Genomic DNA, 22583 nt, shown 5'->3' on the forward strand with positions numbered 1-22583 from the left:
ACGTTTTTGGTACTTCTCTTCTTCGTAGCTTCTTTAACAAGAGCATTTCACGAGAGTTTAGCGTCTTAAAAAGTTCTCAGCTGAGTGGGCTCTAAAGTAACCAAAGCCCACGCCCCATTAGGGATCAAAAGCAGCACCTGGTGGCTCCTTAATGGGTTGCCAGGCAACAGAACAAAGGCAAGGCTGGGCTGGGATTAGCAGCTGGCAGGGAGTTTAGAGTGAACTACCCAGGCATCTAGAGAGGGTAGACCGCCCATCAGGAGAAGGCTGTGCAAACCAGATGCAAGGAATCCCCACGATCGTTGCCTTGATTTGCACGTGGAGGGGCACACCATCCCCTTGCGGACAAGATCATGCTGTAACTTGTTCTCTAATAGGACTGGGGAATATTTTTCTCAGAAGAACCACCGAGAACCCATAAGGGACATTTCTTAATGACTTACAGGTAAGAAATGACTTAGGCTTATCAACCCTTTGCTTTTAAAAAATCAGCTCTATTAGTTTATTTTTGATTATAAAAATATAATTCACATTTGAAAATATAAAATGTGCAGAAAAGCATGCAATTTCAAGTGCCCTGAAGGACATTACAATTTGGCATCCATCCATTCAGGGAAAAAAAAAAGTTAACATAAATGGGATTATTCTATACATTTCTCCATAACTTTATAAGAAAAACTGATGGGGCACCTGGGTGGCTCAGTCGGTTAAGCGTCCGACTTCAGCTCAGGTCACGATCTCTCGGTCCGTCAGTTCAAGCCCCACATCGGGCTCTGGGCTGATGGCTCAGAGCCTGGAGCCTGCTTCTGATTCTGTGTCTCCCTCTCTCTCTGCCCCTCCTCCATTCATGCTCTGTCTCTCTCTGTCTCAAAAATAAAAATAAAACGTTAAAAAAAAAATTAAAAAAAAAAAGAAAAACTGATATAGTGGATATTTCTACATCAATACTTCATTAACAGTTATATGAGATTTTCTTGTATGGGTGTGCCATATTGTACTCAACCTTCCTGGATGGGCATTTAGATTGACTTTTTTTTTTTTTTTTGCTATTATTAGCAATCCTGGAATGGACAACCTCACACACACATTTCTGTGCATTTGTGAAGTGGATGGCTAGACCAAAGACAATTAGTATTCGAAGTTTAGCTATGAATTTCAGGTTTCATTCCAGAAAGTCTGTGAATTTATATTTCCACTGATAGTATGAGCGTTCATTTCCACACACCCTCACCAACACTTGCTGTCATCAATGCTTTAATATTTTTATAAGCCTTGTTAATTTTTCATTTCTTGGATTGATTTCTTTGAGTATTCTTGAAACACATTTTTTCCCCCTGACATTCCTGTTCATGTTCTTTGCCCCTCTTTCTATAGGAATTGTTCATCTATTTTTCTTATTGACTTACAAAAGCTATTTTTATGTAGAAAGATTAATACTTCCTCCAGTGTGTTGCTTGTTTCTCTTAACATTTTTTTCACAGTGCCATATGGATGTTCTTGGTTTTTAACTTGTAACAGTTGAGTATGTTGGTGTTCTACGACGTTGCAGATTTTCCTCTTAAAAAAATAAAATCATAATTCTATCATTTAAAAAACTTTCCCTTTTTATCTCATTAAGGGCAAAAGATGAGAAAGAAGACAGAATGAACCAAAAGAAAAATAAAGAGAGAGGAAGAGAACAGAGAGCTATATTCATCATGTTTCTTCAATTCTCAGGAGATACGGAGTGATTCTCAAACTTTAATTTATATATGGATCACTTGGAGATCTTATTAAAATGTAGATTCAGATCCTGCAGGGGCCTGAGATTTGACATTTCGAATCAGTTCCCAGGAGAGGCTGATGGCTAGTGGACCACACCTTGGAGTAGCGACGCTTTAGAACAGGACAATGGGGTGGCCTCAGTGACAGTTCTAACTCCAGTTAAATGATCATTTGTTGTAAAACTCCTCACTCTCTCTAGTTAAGCAGGGAAGATTCTTCTTGCTCTTGAAACCAGGAGATAGCCATAGCTCATTTTTTAAAGAAACGTAAGTCAGCTCTCATGGAGCAAAATCCCTTTACCTCAGGGTCTTTTAGAATACCCGGCTTTTCTTTTTTAAGATTTTACTTGTAAGTAATCTCTGCTCCCAACATAAGGCTCAAACTCACAACCTCAAGATTGAGAGTAGCATGCTCTACCAACTGAACCAGTCAGGCACTCTACAATATATGGCTGGAGGTTTTTATTTTAATTTTTCACATTTGCGGCTAAAGATTTATTAAAGCGAGTATATACAGGGATGAAGCGTTCTCTTCTTGAGATCTTTTTTAGGCTCGATATAAAATTAAATGGAGAGATTAATTGGCCCTTTTGGGTAGAAATGTTTCAGCTGTGTGCTGGCCTCTTCCCAGCATTATAAAGGGGTTTTTCTGTATTATTATTTTTTTTTTTTGAGAAAGAATAGCCACAGTCTAAACACATCCCTGAAGACAGTAATCTAATGAGTCACGTAAAAGGCAACATAATCTGGTGGGGAAAAAAAAAATCTTAGAATAGCACCCAGGAGAGCTAGATTCCTACTCTGGCTTTAACATGGTTACTTTGTGTATGTTAAACTTCCCTAGTTTAGTTCCTTCAACTGTAAGATGACTCAATATCAGAGCCTCACTTACCCAGGATGATACTGGAATAAAAAAATTCCCAGAAGTGTGTCTGGACCTTTTGGAGTAGCTGTGATATCCATGGTTCTCTTACTTACTTACGGTATACTGGCTTGGCTTTCTAATTTCCAAGCAAGATTCCATAACTTTTTCTGAACTGTAAAATAAATTGTAGCAAAAGAGACTCTGGGTATTTTCTGAGGGTCTCGAAGTCAAGAAGTTGCCTGTGCCATATTCTTGCCTATGCTGTGAGGGCGTATGGGTGTGGCTCGCTATCTGCAAAGAAAACAGACATGTTTGTATTTGAAAGGAAAAGGTTAAATATGGCCCCGACTCAGCTGGGGTGCAGAGCAAGGGTAGTTTGGGGCGGTGCTCCCCAGCTGGTCCGAAGCACAGGAAACTAGCACTTTCTGAGTGTGTGAATGATCTCATTCCCTCGCAACAACCCTGCGAGAGGGGAATTCTAACTTTTAATGGGAATTCAGAGTCAGCAATCTGCCCAGATTTCACAACTAGAAAGAGCGGAGCCTCATCGCTGACCAAAGTGACTCCCCAACCGTATGAGTGAGAGCACCTCTCACACAGAGGGCGGTGGGGGGTTAGTGCCAGGAGGGCCCAGGTTGGCCCACAGGAGGTGCTCGGCCCGCAGGAGGTGTTCAGTTCACAGTAGGGCCTCTTTCTCCCCTACGCTCTCATATAGCCCTGTAAGTTAGACCCACGGCTGCTGCAACGGAAAATAAAAGTAGAAATGCCCCCCTCACTCTCATCCACCTGTCCTCAGGACAACGTGCCCAAAGGGCGCCTCTGTGCCGCTTCAGGCACTGCACACCCGTGCTTCCACGTGTTCTCAGAGAACACGCCCCCTCCGGACGGCTTCTCACTCTTCCGGCCCTCCTTGCGTGGGGTGGGAAGGCGGCAGGGGGCAGGCCCCGGGAACCGACTTAGGTCAGAATCCACCTCCTCCGTTTGGCTGCTGTCCTTGGGCCTCGGCTTCCCCATCTTTCCTTTACAAGGTCCTTGTTGAGGCTCAGTAAGGGTGGATGGTGCGCGGTCAGTGTTCTGGGAGTGGGAGCCAGGTCCCTCTCGGAAACCTCGAAGGCAGTGCCGGCTCTCCCCTCCCTCGCCCCGAGCAATAACCTCGTGGATCCAGCACCCGGCGAGGCGCACGCCCTGTCCAGCTGCCATCACCGTTTACATGATCTCAATCATCACATGCCCCCAGGCTCCTCCAGGCCCACTGCCAACAGCATCAGACTGTGTGTCACCTTCCAGGCCTCCTCCCACAAAAATACTGGCCTTCCAGCCTCCAGAGCTCTTAGCTCACCCCATAAACTCTGCTAATGCTTACCACATGCGACTGAGCTTGAGCGCCCCGCCCCACGCACCCTTCGCGGGCCCCCCAGGCCTGGCGCTAGGAGACCCTGCCCCCAAAGGATCTTTCTCCCTAGGGCGGCCCTCCCCACTAGGAGAACTCCCCGGGGGCCCTTTCCTCTATAAGACCCTCCCCCCTATGAGACCCTCTCCCTAAGAGATCCTCCCTCTTAAGGGAAACTTCCCTTGGGAGACCCTTCCCAGAGACCGGCCCCTCCACTGGGCGGGAACAGGCGGCGCTGGGGTCCTTGCAGGCCACACATGACCTTGGACGCCCCTCCAAAGCCGGAGTCCACTTCTGGCAACAGGCGGCGGGTCTGCACCTAGTGGTGGCTTTTGTTGCTAACGACTGAAAACCCGATTGCGCGTGTTTCTCGTTTGCAATCACGGTAACTTGGCGCGTAACTACCCGAACACCACCCACTGGCTGGAGCGGGCGGATCCCGGGGCTGGGGGTGGGGGGGCGGGGAGGTCTGGCTCGGCGCGCCGGGAGGGGCGCGCCCACCTGCCCCAGCGCGTGGCTCGGGCACCCGGCCCAGCCGCCCCTCGGCCACACGTGCGCCAGCCCACCTGCGAGCCCGCACGCCCCAGAGGGGCGAGGCCGGCGCCGCCCCCACCCCTGCGGCCCGCGCCGCCCCCGCCCGAGCTGGCCGCCGAGCGCGTGCGGAGACGGCGCCGGCCTGCAGTGCGCGCCGCGCGTCCCTAGGGGGCGCAGCCGGCGCGGGAAGCCGCCGAGGCGAGCCCGCGGCCCGGCGTGAAATTCCAGGCGGGCGGGCGCCGCGAGTTTGAAAACAGGCGAGGGCGTGGGGGCGGGACGCGAGGCCCGCGAGCCGCCTCCCCTCGGCCAATCAGCGGCGGCGGCGGGCGCGGGCGGGCGGCGCGTGCGGCCGGGCTGTGAATGGGGCGCGGCGGTGGCGGCGGAGGGCGAGCGCCGGCGCGCGGGCGGGCGCACTTTCTCCTCAGCGCCGGGCGGGGGCGGCGGCGGCGTCTCCTCCTCCTCAGCGCCCGCCGGACCCTCCGGGAGACGCGGCGCGGCCCGGGTGTTCCGGCCGCGGGGGCGCTGGGAGCGGCGTGACGGCAGTTCACCCCACTGACAACTTCTCCTCCGCCGCGCCCCTCTGCCGCCCCCGGTCCCCGCACCTGGCCGCTCGGCCGCCGGCCACCGCCCGCCTGTCCCGCTCGCGGGGCCCGAGGCCGGGCGCGGGCGGCGGCGGCGGCGGCCGCTCCTCAGCATGGCCCGGGGCGGCGGCGGCGGCGGTGGCGCGGCGGGCCCGGGGCGGCCGCGATGGTCCCCGCCCGGCCCCGAGCGGCGGCGGCGGCGGCCCCGGGGAGCCCGCGCGGCGCCCGAGAGCCCCGGCCGGGACGCGGGGGAGCGCGGCGGGCGGCCGGCGACAAAGTTGAGCGCGGGCCGGCGGCGCGGATGGTGGGCGCTCCTGGCGCTGCAGCTGCACTTGCTCCGGGCGCTGGCTCAAGGTAGGCGCGGGGCCGGGGCGGCGGGGCCGGGGCGAGCCGTCGGGGCCGCGTGGCGGGCAGCTGCCCTGCGGGCTGTGTCGCCGGCGGGAGCGGAGCCTTGCGGTCCCCGCCGCCCAACTTGGAGCCGGCCGCTCGTCGGAGCCCGGCTTCTCCGCGCGGCCGCAGGGGCGCGGCGCCGTCCTGCCGGGGTCCCGAGCCCCGGGGCGGCGGCCACACCGCCGGGAGCCAAACTTCGGGGTGCCCGCGGCTCTGCTCTCCCCGCGCTCCCGGAGAGGGCGCAGTGGGGGGTGGGGGGGGATCGGATCGAGGAGGGGGGCGGCAGCTCCGCGAGCCGCGCTCGCCCCCTCCGTCCGGGTCCTGGTAGGAACCCGTTTGGCCGGAGCATCCTTTCCCGTGAAGTTGGCTTCGCCGGAGAAGGATGAAGGGAAAGCGAACGGCGGGCAGGCGGCGGTCGCCCAAGACCTCCTTTCGGGCGAGGTCTTCACAGCCGGGGCGCGGGGCCCTGCTGCTGTTGGCAGCTCTGGGGAGGGTGGCTTTGGGGTTCCTCAGCCGTGCGGGGGGGAGGGGGGAGGCCCATGCTGGCTGTCGCGGGAAGGGACGGGACTGACGGCCGCGGGCGCCCCCACTTCACCAGCCGTGCGCAGCGGCCGGCGGAGACGCTCTCCACGGCGTGCGGTGGACCAGCCGGGACGTGCTCACGTCTAGGCGGGACGAGCTCGGCGCCGCCGTCCGGGACTTGAGCTAGTAACTCCGGCTCCCCTGCTGGGCGCCGACCTGACGTTGTGCGCCCCGTGGCCCTGCCCCGCCCCGCCCCTCCCCGACGCTTTCGCGACACCTGCCTTCGGGCTGTGCTGCGTGGAAGCCGGTGGCCGTGTTCGCGGTTCACGTAACTCCCCCGCGTTACTAGGAGGATTCTCGTCGCGCTTGTGTGTGCGCGCGCGTGCTTCGGTTTGCCCGGTGACCGACTGGGGTAGGAAAGCGCTTGTTAAGTCATTTTGTGAAACGGGGTCTGTGGGTTGCTAGAGAAGCCAGGTTCGGATGAAGAAATCTGAATCGCTTAGGCATGACCTTAAAGATAGAAATGGTCTTTATTGTTAAACCCCCCCCCCCCCCCCCCAAAAAAAACACACAACAACCAGCGATCTGCGCTTTGTAGTAAGCCCTGTCTGTACGTTTGCACGTTGGAAGATGTGTGCACACGTTCAAAAGGTGGGGGAGGAGGAATCTGATGGTTTTGTTTTGAACTCTGTTGCAAGGATTTCAAGTTCTCAGTGGCACTGTGAAGGCTGTGTGACGTGTCGCATTTTTACAGCGGTAATGTTCATGAAGATGCATAATTAAAATGCACTAAGGCGACGGTTAAACTTTGTTAGGACGGAATATTTTATTCCGTGTTGGAAGTGAAAACGCGGGTACTTGTTTTCCATTTACATGGTTTATGAAAGTGTACAGGTCTTTTAGTGTAAAATTTCAAATGGGTTGTCACAAATCTTAAATTCATTGACAGGCTTCTGTTCTCTGTGCTCTGTGAAATGTGTAATATATCCATCATTTTTTATATCATATTGAAAATTCATATTACTGGGGAGATGTCACCATTTGACAAAAGCTCATGTATCTTGAAAATGAAAATTCTGGTGCTGCTATAGAGATTTCTGATGGGATGATGAGTTGGTCACATGCAAGGGAATATATTCTTGTGAATCTTATCAGATGAAATGTAACATTCTAAATGGAATACTTAACACTAAGCTGGAACTTGTCCTAAGTGCCATATTACAGTGGAGCTAGGTGAAGCGATTCCTAATTTCTCTGTAATTGTTTTTCTCGTAACCGTGTTTTACGGGGTTAGGCTTGGTCGTGAGATTTTGGGAGAAAAGTGCAACGCTGACTAGTAAAACTTAGGTCTAGTTACATAGCCTAAGTTACATAATTGGCCATTATGTGAAACACCCGGTTCGGATCTTCGAAATATCACTTTAATGTGTCTGGGGGTTTCTTTCTAACATCATAGTGAAAATTTCTTGAGTTACACTCTGCTTATTGGGGTGTGTGTGTGTGTGTGTGTGTGTGTGTGTATGGGGTAACTCTAGTTTCCTAAAGACCCAAGTCTTTAATGCTCAAAGGCAGGTGGCAATGCACGCTTTCTTTACATTGCCCACCGAGGAGCCAGACATAAGTGTCTTAGAGGGACGCCTTCTGAGATGAAGGATGGCCGGGTCGTAAGTATCACATGCGTGAAGTCTGTGGTGCCTTCGCTTTAGTGCTAGACCTTTGACAGGGTTATTGATTCTGGTAATGTTTAGTACAGGCTCCTATGTTCAGTATAGCCTCGTGTGTTAAGAGTTTACATTCATCAAGCTGAGAGGGGTAGGAATGCCCTTCTCCGTTATTGCTTTGGGGTTGATTATAGTTCTCGGTTTCTCCTTTGGAGTTATTTCCAGTCCCTTAGATGGATGGTTCTTGGACTTTGGTGTGCATCAGAATTACCTGGGGAATTTGGTGACCCTGTAATGCCACAGCTTGCTTTCCAGGTGATTTTGATACCCACCAGCGTTGGAGAACACTGACTTTGATTGCCTGAGGTCTTTCCTTGCTCCAGTCACCTGCTGCTTTCCTGGAGTCTCTAACCCCACGCTTGTTGAACTTGGGTATGCATTGGAATCACCGGGGGGCTTTCAAACACTGAAGCCTGGATGTCATTCCCAGAGTTTGAGGTCTGACCTGGGCATCAGGTTTTAAAACTCCTCAAGTGTTCCTAATGTTCAGCCAAGTTTGAGAATCTTTGCTCTAACCCTTTTAAATGAGAGCACATGACCCCATTTCCCTTTTAACCTTGTTGCTCATCTTGTGGTTCTGTAGTACCTTACTGCCCCCCTCCCCCAATTCCAGTGACCTTCATACACTTGGAACCTCTTTCACTTAAACTTGTTCCATGTTTGTGATCCTAAACTTTGAAGTTTCTCCCTGATTTAATTAGCCTTTAATCACTCATTCTGTTCCTACTGTGTCTGTTCCTACTACTTTGTGCCAGTCTGGGATATGCTTCAGAATCACTGGTGAAATGCAAAAATACTGTCCTCTGGGCTCTGCCTCTGACTGGGAGGATCCCTGGAGCACGAACCTGTGCATTCAGTAAAGCGCTATCACTTCTACAGGTGATGCTTGTATCTTTATCACCTGTGGTTTTACCCTTGTGTTGGTCAGTCCTATAATCTCGCTCTGTTCTCTGTCATCCTTAGTCGGACTTCATGTGGTCTGGATGCTTATCTGGATCCTTGCCTGGACCACTTTTCTCAGGCCAATCCCCAGCCTTGGGTTAGATCTACTAATTAGGCTTCTCTGCCCCTGGTTTGCTGGAAAAATCACAAAACTGTGCTAATTGGGTTTGCTGCAAATCTAGCTTCATTTTGGGGCCTTATTTATGTTCTTCCAGACACATTTGGTTTCACCTTTTCCTCTTACATCTTGTACCCCCTTTCTCTTACAACTTTGTAATTTGAGTTTCATCTGGTAACTTGAGTTCCAGGCTACCTGCTTCACTGGAGAGTCTTCATAGAGAGTGCTACACTTAGTAAGTGCTCAGATACTTACTGATTAAATTTTATTAGGCCACTGCATGTTTAACAGATGGCAACTGGCCACTTGGTTGGTAACTGTCTTGTAAATCCAGTAATAAGCAATTATCACCCTCTATGCGGCCTTATGTATAGCCACCTGTAGCTAACCTTTTTAGAGCCCTTCTTATGTGCAGGGCACTAAGTGCTTTCTAGGTAGGCTCATTTACTCTTGACAACAACCCCTGAGAGGTAGGTAGCATTTGGTACTCATGGTACCTGTGGGGAAACTGAGGCAATGAGCTGTTAACTAAGTTCCTGAGACTAGTAGTGATGGAACAAAACGGAAAGCAGGCTGCTTGATCCACAGTCTGTGTCATAACCACTAGGTTGGAGTGCCTCCCATTGTAGCCGGTGCTTTAGGTGGGGAGGGAGTGCAGTCAGAGCAATACCGAGGAAAGACGGTGGTTGGTGTTTCTAAAGACTGTATTGGACCTCACATTTCAGGTTACCTTATTTACTGTTGTTACATTCCATTAGACAATTCGGAAAATAGAGAAGAGGAAACAGGCCTAGACTTCTCCATATACCCATTCCCCTCCCATAATAAAATGACGGTTGCCATTTTCACACAATTTTTTTTTCCATACTGTAATCCTCAAATTCCAGTTGAGAATGGGTTGTGGTAGTCTGTTGGCGGATTTGAACACCCCAGAATTGACCACTAGGAGCGTACCAACCATTTCTTTGAGGGACAGTTGGAAAATGACTATCTGCATTCAGGTACATGTAGTTCATTCCTTCAAATGAAAATAAAGAGGTGGGGCTTATAAGGTACAGAATTTTTGTTGCTTCACCATGCCTTTTATATAACCTCAGTTAATTGTTAGCTACATACTGGGATTATACCTAGCTAGGAAGTTTCCTGTGCCCTTAAATATTGGGGTAAAACAAGATGGAACTCTGACAAGTACTGTAATTGAGTGGAATCAAATAAGATGTTATCTACCAGTTGCCTTTGTATTATTTGCACTCCTTAGAGTCCTTTCATACATTTTTTAAAAAATTTATTTTGAGAGTGAGCACGTGAGTGTGTGGGCAGAGAGTGGGGAGAGAGAATCCCAAGCAAGCTCCTCACCATTAGAGCGAAGTCTGGCACAGTGCTCTAACTCACAAACTGTGAGGTGGTGAACTGAGCTGGAAGCAAGAGTCAGATGCTTAACGCACTGAGCCACCCAGGTGCCCCCTTGCATATTTTTTTGTTGTGAAACATGGACTTGGGCCTCTAGGTGTCTCCTTGATCAGAGACCAGTAATGTTGGTTGACCGAATCTTGAGAATGGAACAGACACAGAGTGAGTAGGAAAACCTAGAAGCTGGATTTTGACGAGGTCACACTTTAAATTTCTGCAAGAAGTAATACAAGCAGTAGTTTGAAGAGCGGACCCTTGAAGTCCAACTCCATGAAAGGTGAGTAAAACTGAGGGTGGGGAATAAAAATCAGGTTGAGAGGTATAGTGTAAAGAGGAGTTAAAATAGAATTGTTTTCAAAAAAGTAAAGATGTTTTAAGTTTTATTCGTTTAAATATTCCTCCTAAGTCATGGTACATTTCCACCTAATGTAATTGAGCATTTCAATTTGTATAGTTTTTTTTAATTGTAATTAGAGTCCAACATAGCTATAAGGTATTTTCTTAAATTTCTCCCTAAATTGGTAAATCCCTTTTAATAAAAACAAACATGAGTACCAGTGATCCCAACAGACCAATAAATTTTGTCAGCTGGGACAGAAAATGGCTCCTCCTGCCATCCTTTTGTATTAGCCTATGAAATTAGTCTCAAGTTTTCTTGTTTTTGTTTTTAATTATTTTCAGGAGAGCACAAGCCAGGGGAGGGACAGAGAGGGGGACCGAGGATCCAGGGTGGGCTCTGCGCTGACAGGCTTACAGCAGCAAGCCTGATGTAGGGCTCGAACTCAGGAACGGGGAGATCATAACCTAAGCTGAAGTCGGATGCTCAACCGACTGAGCCACCCAGGTGCCCCTAGTCTGAAAATTTTCAGTGAATCTCTGAAATGCAAAAGCCTATCAGAGTCGGACAGAGACTTATCTGCCACTTACCGATCCCATGTCTGAGACCTGTGCGGGAGAAATAAATTATTTTTAGAACTTCATTCTATTAATGCAATTCTTGATGTATTCAAATATAAAAATGGATGAATGATGTTATGGGAGCACTGCTTTAGGAAGCTCCATTTACTTATATATTTGCTGTTATAGTCTTTAGGTAGTCTGGCCTCTTGACAGGCAGCTCTAAAGCTAGAGGCTCATTGCCTTAGCCTGGCCCCTGGCTCCTGGCCCCTGGCCCTTGGCCCTGCCGTCTTTTGTGGGTATTGTGGGGATGAGGATACTTTGGTAAAGTTTTGCTAGAAACAGGGATGTGGTGAATGGAAAAGGCCTTGAGCTGTGTCTGTAGACGTGGTTTTTATTTTATTCTGTAGCTAACTTGTATTAAGAGCAAGTCTGTTAGTCTCTCTGAGTCTGTTTTCTCACCTGTGAAAGGAGGGGGTTAGACTAGATCCTCTCAGTCATTCTGCCTGATTCTCTGATCTTTTGTATGTTGTCTTATACTTCGTGCCGTTTACCAGACTCTGTAAGTGTGTCTCCTATCTGGGGATTCTATAACTCCATATGTCTTAGCTCTTAGAACCTAATTCTCCTCATTTTACTTTTGCCAGGGTATTTACAATGTCAAAGACAGCTAAGATGCGATACAGTATTTCTCCTGCTGTCTAACACGTGATGTATTTACTCTAGCCTGAAAATGGTTCCTGTTCAAAACTTTAGGTTCTGTAAAATGAATTAGTGCCATAATTTATCAGTGTAAGCCTGCAGTTTGGAGAAATAAATTTCCTTAAAATTATGAAATGCTTATTTATTTAAATGGCTGGAAGAAGAAAGGGCAAGAGTAATTGAAATCTACTGGAGGTAATGCAGAGAAATTTTAAAAGATATGAGATAGTGATGATACAAGAATGCTTATATTTATAGGATAGTGACCATCAATAATTTAAAAAGATTGGTAGATGGTGTTGATATTTCTGTGCTCAACTGAATGTTATATTGGTTAATTGTATTCCTTAGGACTTTTAGTAAATCAAAAGGCCCTCAAAATTAACACAACTATTTTTTCACTTTAACAGGCTTAGCTGGCACTCTATTGATATACAATGTCTAGTGAAGATAACAGCTATCAATTCAATTTCTTGACAGCCTGTGTCAGTCAAGTAAATCTATTTACTGATCTTTGCAGATTAGCTTGTTGAACATGGGCTAAGACTATAGTTTCTGCACTGTTTTTAGCTTTGCTAAGTATATATTTTTTAATTGACAAGGCCAGCCTTTGGAGATACGGACTGTAGAGAATGGGCTAGACTTGTGGGCGTATATTGTTACCTAGACAAAATCAGCCTCTGGTGCAGTCTTCTGTTGCTTTTTCTCCCTTTCAGAACTCTTTGTATTCTGGACATGATTCCTTCTCGTAAGAGGTTTTGAAGCTGTCATATATGTAAGTGTGGTTTTACAAAGATGAATTATCTTTCCAAGAAGAAAAAGACCTAGGGAGGTAACCAAAGAATGGCTATGGCTACTTGAAAAGTAGTTACTTTTATAAGGAGTAATTGGTGGTGGGAATTTTAGCAACCCGAGTAGATGACTAGATAGGAAAAATTTAGATTTGGGGTAAGGAGGGATTTCTTAGCTTGTATCACATAGGTATAATGTATCCTACCTTAGATTAAGGATGATCATCTCCAGAGGTGGTAGTTTCTGTGGGTTCTTCAGCAATCCTTAATTTATTTTGTGTATTTATGGTTTTCTCATGAAGGAGGGCCTGTTTTCAAAGTGAAGGTCAGTTGTACCTTGCCTTCTCCCTCTATTTTACATGTGGTGGAAAAAGAATAGATTTTTATTTTGTGGACCAAGCCCTTCTATACATTGGATGTCAGTGTTGATTTAATACATGAACCACCAGATGGCAACAGAAAAAGTGTTTATAGAGGATATAATCTGTAGTTTCCACAGCTAATTTTTTGCCTTCCTTGGTTAACACTACTTCACGGCATACTTATGTAATAAAATTTTTGGCTATGAGCAAGGTGAGTTAATAATACCTGATAATGCAAATCACAACCAGAAAATAGAATAGTGCTAAGGTATTACTGGAAGAAGACATTTTCTTTACATGAACACATGTATAAGCTATTAGCCAGAGGGAGTGGGTTTTCAAATATGCAACTTTATGATTTATATTATTGTATAGTCCTGTTTTTCTAATTTTGTTGTTCAGCAGTTAGCTTCATGGTAAGCTGTGATGGTTTGCAGAATGTAAAAAAAAAAAAAAAAAAAAAAAAGCTCTTACCCTACAGCATTTTATGTAGCACCTTTAAAAGGATACACGAGTTTACAAGCATTGAACTTGTTTATATAATTTCTGGCCAAAGGTATCTTTACTTTATGTAGAATTTACTTTTGCCACATCCCCTTTTTCTAAGAGGGTCTTGTTGGCTCTTCTAAGGTTTTTTGTTTTTGCTTTTGTTTTCTTTTTTCTTAGCTAAGACTCTTGGCCGCAAGCTAGAAACTCAGTCTGAACTACTTAAAAGATTTCATTGGAGGCATCCTGGGGTATCACAGTGTAACAAGAAGAATACCTTGAAACTTGACAAATTTAGGATTCAGCTCCACCTTGGGAATAACTAGAGCCAAGTGTTTCAAAACCTCTCAGGTATTGTCCTGTCATCCTCTCCGTTTGCTTCTCTTCCTTTGTTGGTGTACCTCTTGACTATCACTGAAAATTGACCTTACCTTTGTGACTGAAACCCAGATATCATCAGTCTTTGCATTTCTAATGCTTCAGAACCTGAAATAAAAGATGGACTTAAAACTTTGGCCCAGAATCGAAAATCTGTTAAATGGTCAGATTAGTATCATAAAAACATTACCTTGACAAGGGGAAAGAGCATTTTGGTTGCAAAACTGAAAGAATGGGAAAAACTGGAATAAATGTCTATAGACAAGTTAGGCTGTATCAGCAATTGAGTTGAGAGAACGTAGTAGGTGAGGCTAGGTTGGTAGTGTTGTTGGAGATGGACTGATGTGGATGGAGTAGAGAAAGACTTGGGAGTCCAAAAAATCAAACCAGAAGAAGGACAGGATTTGGTAATAGGTTGGTTATGGAGGGTGAATGAAAATGTGTCCCGGGTGATGGTGAGGTTTTTCTGGCTGGCATGACTCGTTGGTTAGGGCGGTCATTTGCTGAGGTTGGACCACTTGAGTTTGGGCAGTATGATCATGTTTTTGGTTTTGGATATATTAATGCGAGGTACTTTGGAGGCATCCAAACAGCTGTTAAGGTGGTGTTGGATATGCGTTTTTCAATCAGGTGAGGTCTGGGCTTTTACTATAAATACTTGTGGTGAAGGTATAGCATATTTTTTAAGAGGATGGGATTGCCATAAAATTGACTCAGCCACTTGCTAGCTGTGCTTCCTAGGGCCGGCTACTTAGTCCTCTTTAAGCATTATTTCTCATCCCTGAAGTCGGTATAGTAATTGCGCCTGCTTCATAGAGCTGCAGTGAGGATCAGTTGGTATGATTGCAGGCAAGGTGTTTAGCACCTTGCCAAGTACATAGCACACGTCCAGTCAGTTTTAGGTTGTGGTCTTGTTATTTACACTCTTGTGGACAGGAATCCTGCCTCATTTACCTTTTTTCCCATAGGACTAGATATTAATGAGCCACTGTAGGACAGAGTGGGATGTGTGAGCAGTTGATAGGACTACAGGATAGTGATAGCGATGCCTGAGACTGGCTTGATAAAGCGAGGGAGGAAGAGATTGGGGTGATGGGAGTGAGTTAGAGAATGATGGTGATAATGCTGGAGTAAGTGTCTGAACTGGGTGATAGTAGGGTGGAAAATTGGAATGGTATTGCTGAAGACAGGTGAAAAAGAGGAGGGCCAAGAACAGGCCTTTGGATTTGTTGATTAGGCAGGAAATGTTGATATTTTGAGTATAATTTCACTAGAGTTGTAGGACTAGGAAGCAGATTGAAGTTGATTACAGAATGAATGGATAGTGAGAAAATGGAATCAACAGGTGTTCTTTGTTGAAATTTTCTTTCTGTTGAAACTCAAGAAAAAACAACTATGAAGGCATTTGAAGTCATAGTGGCAAAATTATCTTAAAATGCTTTGGGAATATTTGCTTCTTCCCATTTGAAAACTGTTTTCAAGGCTGAAAAAAAGTTAGCTGTTGTCATCTGGCAAGATGCTGAGTAATCCTCACGATTCTCTGAAGTGATCATTTCATTTTCATATTTTGTGGCCGTTTCAGGTTTCTAGCAATATTGCCAGCAGAGCTGATCGATCTAGGGCACTTACACCCCTACCCTGCTGCAAACACCTAGAAACTGGATAAAATAAACTAAGGACGAACAAAAGCATTCCTGAGCCCGATAGGCCAGGAAATCCTACGTGCCAAAAGTGAAAGAACTCACAGCCAGGCTGTAATTGGGAACTAAAGGCTTGCCTTGGTTTCAGATCTGGATGTAGGCTCCAAGGTTTGGTCCTGAGGATGTCATGAAGCAGCAGGAGACACGGCCTTAGCTCTCCATGAAGAAGGAAGTTGGAGTTGAGGTCTTGTTACATAAAACCTTGAAGGGTGTCCCACCTGTGGACAGAAAAACCTAGTTAAAGAAGTGTAAAGAAACATGTGGTCTTCCTGGGGTTGTACATGATTAGAAATAAACATCTGAATCCCAACGCACTGCATTATATTGGGGGTGGGTTAAAAATTTAACATTTATTACAGTGTGACTAACCCTTAAGCTGAGAAATTAGCGTGAAATGTGGTACAGAACTGGAAACAAATGGAACCCTTAGAAACAGATGTGAAACTCTTCTGCAGAGCAAATGAAAAATCTAGGATTCTCAGTAGAAACAGTTCATGCTGAAGATGAACTTGCAATAGGGGTGCCTGGGTAGCTCAGTTGGTTAGGTGTCCGACTCTTGATCTCACTCAGCTCAGGTCTTGGTCTCAGGGTTGTGAGTTCAAGCCTTGCATTGGGCTCTGTGTAGAATGTGAAGCCTACTTAAAAAAAAAAAAAAACAAAAAAAACCCCACTTGTAATTAAAAAAAAAAAAAACACCAGCCAACAAGGAGATGAATCAGTACCAAGGAGAGTGGGCAGGTGTTTTACGTTTTAAGGAGAATTGGTACTCCAGGAGGTGCTCCTCGGATATAAGCCAGAGATTCCTTGGTTAAAATTATTAGAGATACAACAGGTAAGACTGTAATAAAAGAACATCATAGAAGAAGATCTGGAAAAGGTCCAGAGAGAATTTATAGAAGTGAAAATTAGGGTTTTTAAAAGTAAACTCAGTAGACAGGTGAAACAGCTGAGTAGATACAATTGATGAGAAAACTACTGATTTTTAAGGAGATCTGAGGAAATTGCTTGGAATAGAATACGGAAGGTTAAAGAGATGGAAAACGAGCAGTTAAGACTCATGAACTTTAAATTTATTTTTATTTTCTTTTTAAAAAAAAATTTTTTTTAACGTTTATTTATTTTTGAGACAGAGACAGAGCATGAATGGGGGAGGGACAGAGAGAGGGAGACACAGAATCCGAAGCAGGCTCCAGGCTCTGAGCCATCAGCCCAGAGCCCGACGTGGGGCTCGAACTCGCAGACTGTAAGAAGATCGTGACCTGAGCTGAAGTCGGACGCTTAACCGACTGAGCCACCCAGGCGCCCCTATTTATTTTCTTTTTAGAGAGTGCATGTGAGCAGGGGGAGGGGGTAGAGGGTGAGGCAGAGAGAATCTCAGGCTCCATGCTCAGTGTGGAGCCCAGTATGGAGCTAGATCCCACGACCCTGGGATCATGACCTGAGCCGAAATCAAGAGTTGGCTGCTAAACTAACTGAGCCACCCAGGCACCCCAAGACTCCTGAACTTTCGTAGGAAAGTCTAGTACTACCTTCTGCGAGCTTCTAGGAAGAGGAAATAGTGGAAGGGATGCTATCTGAAGATATGCTTGGAAGTTTTCCATAATAACTGCACAGCTTGAATCCTGAGTTCCAAGAAGTTCAGTGAACTCCAAGCTGGCTAAATAAAAATAAATTTATACTTGGACATGTTGTAGGTGAAACACTAGAAACAAGACAGAAGCAACCTGAGGGAAGCCATTGTCTAGACTGGCAGGCGTTTTATTTGAATCCATGTAAAGTGATATTCAGGAGTAAGTGAAATAAAGCCTTTGTAGATAAAGTTGATCACTTGTGGACTTGCTGGAGGAAGTATTAAAAGGTAGCTTTTTACGTTTATGTTTTTTACTTCAAGAAGAAAGAAATTGAAACCAGAAGGAGGGAATGAGATGCAAATAGCAAAGTGTACATTTTTAGGAAGCAATCCCTCCAACTTATTACATGCCTTGTGGTTTGAGAAAAGTGAACATTAGCAGCTCCCACTGATACTATGGAGTGGACAGATTAAGTGGGAGGGCAGCAGAGTTCATTCATTTAGTGTTTACGGAGGGCTTTCAGGGAGCAAGGCACTGTGTAAAGCAATAACGGTACAATGATTAAACCAGTTCCTTCCTTCATGGAGCTTATTGCTTGTTGAGGAGGAGACACGGTAACACATAAAATATGGTATAGTTGATTCTGAAGAGCCCTTTAAGCCATACAGAGCGTTCAGAATGTGAGAGATGAACTTCATCAGGATTTTAGCAGGGATGCAAGTAGGCAGGTCATGTTAGAGGATGTCAGAGTAGGACTTGGGGAACACAGATGAAGGATTCAGGTAGAAACTGAGCAACAGTGAGGAATTCAGGGTCTCGATAATGACAGGTTTTTGCTGATAAAAGGACACTTTGCAAAATGACCTTCTTTACAGTCCAAATTGGGGTCTTAGCTGTGAAAAAAATTTATACTTGGCTCTCAGGGAGTTAGATTAAATGCACAAGGGAAAATTGTTTTTAACATTTAAAAAGAAGAGCATACATAGGGAGGAACATAGTTAAGGTATAAAAGAAGCTCAGTGAATGAGAATTAATGGAAGGGGAGAATGTATACGTTGTGGCTTTGTGGCAGCTTGATATTGTTAGCTGGTTGTTGTTAACAAACTCCCGGACTTTGAAAATTACTTAAAGCTAGTATCTGGAGTATTCTAGGTGGAAAAGCAAAGGTCATCTGTATCTCTAACTGCTGTTCCCTGTGGAATCAAAAGTATGAAACCTAAGTTGTAATATGCTTCTGTGTTGATGGAGATGGAATGAGTGAAAATTTATGATTTAGCATTTCATTAACTTCAAATTCAGCTTAAAGTTTTTTTTTTTTTTTGTGAAACCACAGTTTATTTGCTTTAAAAGTTCTTTCTTGGGTAAATAAACTGAATTTCATCATAGATGATGTTGACGATAAACATGTTAGTAAAAAAAACAAAACAAAACAACAACAACCAAAAAACAAAAAACCCCAGCCAAACCTCACTTTCCCCTTGACTTTTCCTAACTCAGCTAGTGAGGAAGCATTGGGAGTCCTGATCTGCTCTCTCATTCCCCCATTTTAGGGAACAAGTTGGGTTGGTTGGAGTCCTATCTCTATGTGTGATAGTAGCAGGTGACCCTGACCAAAATGATGGGGATCTGAGTTTTTCTGGCGTCTTTTCTAGGGGCTGATGCGGTGTAGACAAATTACTGTGCTGTGTTGGCATTAAGCGTGTTGTAGAAGTGGATCTAATTGGCGTGGAAAAATGTTCAGAATACATTATGCGAAAGATGAGGTTACATAGTGTGCTTTGTGCAAGGTGATAGCTTGTCTTTACTGAATGCTCCTGCATTGCGCCCTGTGATAGGGCCTTTCTACACAGAATCTTGTACAAAGGAAGAAATTAGGGTGTAAAGAGGTTAAGGTCACCACTTAATAAGTGGTGGAACTGGGTTTTGAATGCAGGTTTGGTGCACCCCAGAGCCCCTGCCCTTAGTCCTTGCACTGTGCGGCCCCTCTGCAGTGACCTGAACGCACGTGGTGGGAAATTTCTCTGATAATGTCGTTGATACACAAGTAAACGGGAAAGGGGCTTGGACGCAGCACACCAAGATGTTAGTAGCAGCTGTCTCTTGGTGAGTAAAAACGTGGATGTTTTGTTTTCTTTGACTTTGCTCTATTTTCTGAAGGTCTGTAATGGGGCTTCGATTGCTTTTGAAATAATACAAAATCTTCTAGAAAAGTAGAGATTTAAAAAGTAAAGGGTATATAATAAGTCAGAAACAGGAAGCTCTTTTATAATCTATGCAATGAGTATGAAAGAATGTGAACGCTGTGTTTATCTGTGTTATAGGAAAATTTTCTGCATGCTGTAACTTTCAAACACAGTAAGCATTTATAACTTTTTAAAAAATTATGAAAGCAATTATTTACTATAATGGGGTATAAGTGGGTTTTAGGAGGACTGTGTATTAAAGTAGTTTAGTGGTTTAGGCTGAGATTCCATTAATGGGCACCTGAGATTTTGGTGTGTTTTTCTTTTGGAGGGAACATAAATGATTGTGTTGGGCCTTATTTTCTTCATTTACTTGAAAAGACCTACAGTATCTTAAATTATGGACTCCCTGTAAGAGCAGAAGCTTGGGGTGCCTGGGTGGCTCAATTGGTTAAGCACCCGACTTGTGGTTTTGGCTCAGGTAATGATGTCACAGTTTGTGGGTTCGAGACCCACGCTGGGCTCTGTGCTGTGCATAGCATACTTGGGCTTCACCCTCCCTCCCTCCCTCCCTGCCCCTGCCCTGCTTGCACTGTCTCTGTCTCAAAATAGATAAACCTAAAAATAAAAAAGAAAAGGCAAAACAAAAACTCCTGTGAAAGATGGATGGATAAACACATTTGTACCATCGATTTCTGGTTAGTGCTGCTTAATCTTTATTTTATGACTCTTCTGTCAAATTCTCCCAGTAACAACTCTGGTATCAAATCAATAAATGGAAGTTCTTACGGTATTAGGTACAAAAATTTTGAAGCATGTACTTGAAAATTAGGAGTGACTTTCGGTAAAATATTTTACATAAATTAAGAAGTTAATACATTTATATTAAATGCGATATAAATGTAAATTGGAGTGTTAGGTATGAGTGTGGTAGTGTCGTAGGCTACAGTTAGGGTGGCACCTGGCTTACAGAAATGTACTGTTTTCTGGGAATGGCCCTGGTACACAGCAGGGGCCTCCATTGGCCATTTTTCTGCTGTATCATCTCTTGAAGTGTTCTCGTGATGCTTGACAGATCCCTGCATCCTCAGAGCTGCCCTGGTTCTTGCCTGTCCTGAGGTTGGGATGTTCAGCTTTTCCTTCAGTCTGTTTTTCAGCATATCCTCCTTTTTGCTTGAGCTGGTCAGAGTTGTTTTTCTTTGAGCAGATGGTATTCAAACCTTTTAAAAGATGGGGCATGGTGCTTAATAATCATTACCAATAATATTGAACCATGTAAATAAATTATAGAGGTTCTAAAAGGAAATACTTCAGGGCAAGCAAAGGAACATATGTTGATTCTGAACAGGCATTTTATTCAATGAACTACAACAAATGAAGTTGGTCTTCGTGTGTTTTGATTTTGCTTTCATCTTCCCACTTTCCAGACTAATTGGGGAGTGGGAATTCTTTTTCCTAACCTTGCTTTAGATGCTTCTGTGCCTTCAGTTTCCTTCCTCATTTCTGCAGCTCAGCTCTGTTCTGTAGCTGTGTTCCCTGGGCCTGCCAGGGGTGGGCCCGCCTTCACTCCATCCTCTCTGTCCACTGATGATTTCCGAGTGGACTTGTTTCTTCCCTGTCGCACTAACGTTTCCGACCTGCAGTCTTTCCTCCCGTGTTCACAGGAGTTGGTTTCCTCTTTTAATGTGTGGCAGCACGTTTGGTCCATGTTTAGGATGTGAGCGGTGTTATTAGGGACTCTTCATAGTGAAGACATCTAGACAATATGCTTGACCAAAATAGGTGTGCCTTTATTTGTAAGTTTTTAAATTTTATTTAGCCTTGATAAGGAGAGGCTTAAGGTATCCTTCATCATAGAATTTTAGCTTTTATAGTTCCATTGTGTTTTATTATGTAGTGCTTTTTCTTGTGAAAAATTACATGAGTAGCTTAAAAGGTCATGCCATGCCAAAGTATGTGTAGTGAAAAGGCTCTTCTTTTCTGATCCTCAGTCCCCTGGTCCTCTGTTTGAGACCATCACTGTTCCAGGTTTGAATATTCTTTCATTGATATTTTTTTGCGTATGCAACAATAGATATTTTTTCTTCCAGCCCTTTGACTTTATGCAAAAGGTAGCATACTGTTACTTTGGAGACTGGCCTCAGCATACTTGTCCCTTTTCACTTAACACTGTAACTTCAAGATCATTTCATAGTAGCACGTGTATGTATCTATCTCATTTTTAAATGCATGGAAAATGTGCTTTTAAGCCCTTGCCAACAGTGTAGTGGCATTATAACATGATAGTGTCATGAGTTTTAGAGGTGGGTTAAAATCCTGGCTTTGCCCTTGATGAGCTTTGTGACCTCGGGCAAGTTACATAACCTGTGTTTCAGTTGCTCCTTTATAAAATGAGAAGTTAGTGTCTCTTCAGGAGGGTTTTATAAGCATTAGAAGAAACAGCGTATGTAAAGCCTTTAGCACAGTGTCTTGCTTAATAAATCATAGCTATTATTGTGCTCATTAATCAAATGAACGCCTAATGTGTTTCTCCTTCCTCCACTAAAATAATATACACAGAAGGCATTACATATTTCTTGACCTTTTAAGTTAACCTTGATTGTCCCTTCTTCTAATCCATTATTTGTATTCTTTCCCTCTTCCCTCCCCATCCTTTGCCCAACAAATAACGTTAGGTATTTCTTATACTTTTTGAGATTTCTTGGTTTGTTGATGACTTTACTGACCTATCATATCATCTCTGTCATTGCATTAGGTACTATCAGTTGTAGTTTATTGTAAAACCTCACGGAGAAGGAATATTTCTGTTGATACTTCAGAGTGAATTTAATGTCAGCATTTGAAATTTTTCAAGTCACTAGGCAGAATGATTCTTTTTGTGTCTGGGACTTCAGCTGGGATAGAACTGAGATTTGGATACAGATGGCAACTGGCAGAGAGTAATAAATGTGGGGCTGATACTCCACAGAAGCACTTCAACAGTGTGGGCCTATCTGGGGCCGGTCCTAGGAGGCCAGTCCATAGGGGCAATCGTGACTGGGGAGAGTATGGGGAAGATGGGGATACAGCCCCATTGTTCCCTAAAAGCTCTCAGGATGGTGGTAGGTCCAAGGCATTGGGGCCACATGGGGTATGCAGGGTGTGGTGTGTACAAAATAGAAAAATATGATGTCTCTAAACTAGGTGAGCTGCCTTACTAAGCTATTTTGATGTTCTGCTTCAGGGTACAAGAAGTCTAGCTGGGAACCCCCCACCCTTTTCACAAGGGATGCGTGGT

At 45.0% G+C, this 22583-nt stretch overlaps 1 protein-coding gene and 1 long non-coding RNA gene across 3 annotated transcripts in view; both read left to right on the forward strand.

Moving 5' to 3' along the window:
• The first annotated feature begins 224 nt into the window (after window positions 1-224).
• Window positions 225-1795, forward strand: LOC132689661 (uncharacterized). The gene is made up of 2 exons (XR_009615094.2): window positions 225-445; window positions 1619-1795. It is a non-coding gene; the product is annotated as an uncharacterized LOC132689661 (long non-coding RNA).
• A 3138-nt stretch (window positions 1796-4933) lies between these two features.
• SDK1 (sidekick cell adhesion molecule 1) overlaps window positions 4934-22583 on the forward strand; it is an 882012-nt gene continuing 864362 nt past the window's right edge. For both annotated transcript variants that reach the window (XM_078440087.2, XM_078440088.2), the window contains exon 1: window positions 4934-5487. In XM_078440087.2, the coding sequence (XP_078296213.2) occupies window positions 5247-5487 (241 nt within the window). In that variant the 5' untranslated portion in view covers window positions 4934-5246. The remainder of the gene's footprint in view (window positions 5488-22583) is intronic.

The sequence above is a fragment of the Panthera onca genome, chromosome E3, assembly GCF_046562875.1.
Source record: "Panthera onca isolate mPanOnc1 chromosome E3, mPanOnc1 haplotype 2, whole genome shotgun sequence".
In the NCBI taxonomy this organism is placed as follows: domain Eukaryota; kingdom Metazoa; phylum Chordata; class Mammalia; order Carnivora; family Felidae; genus Panthera; species Panthera onca.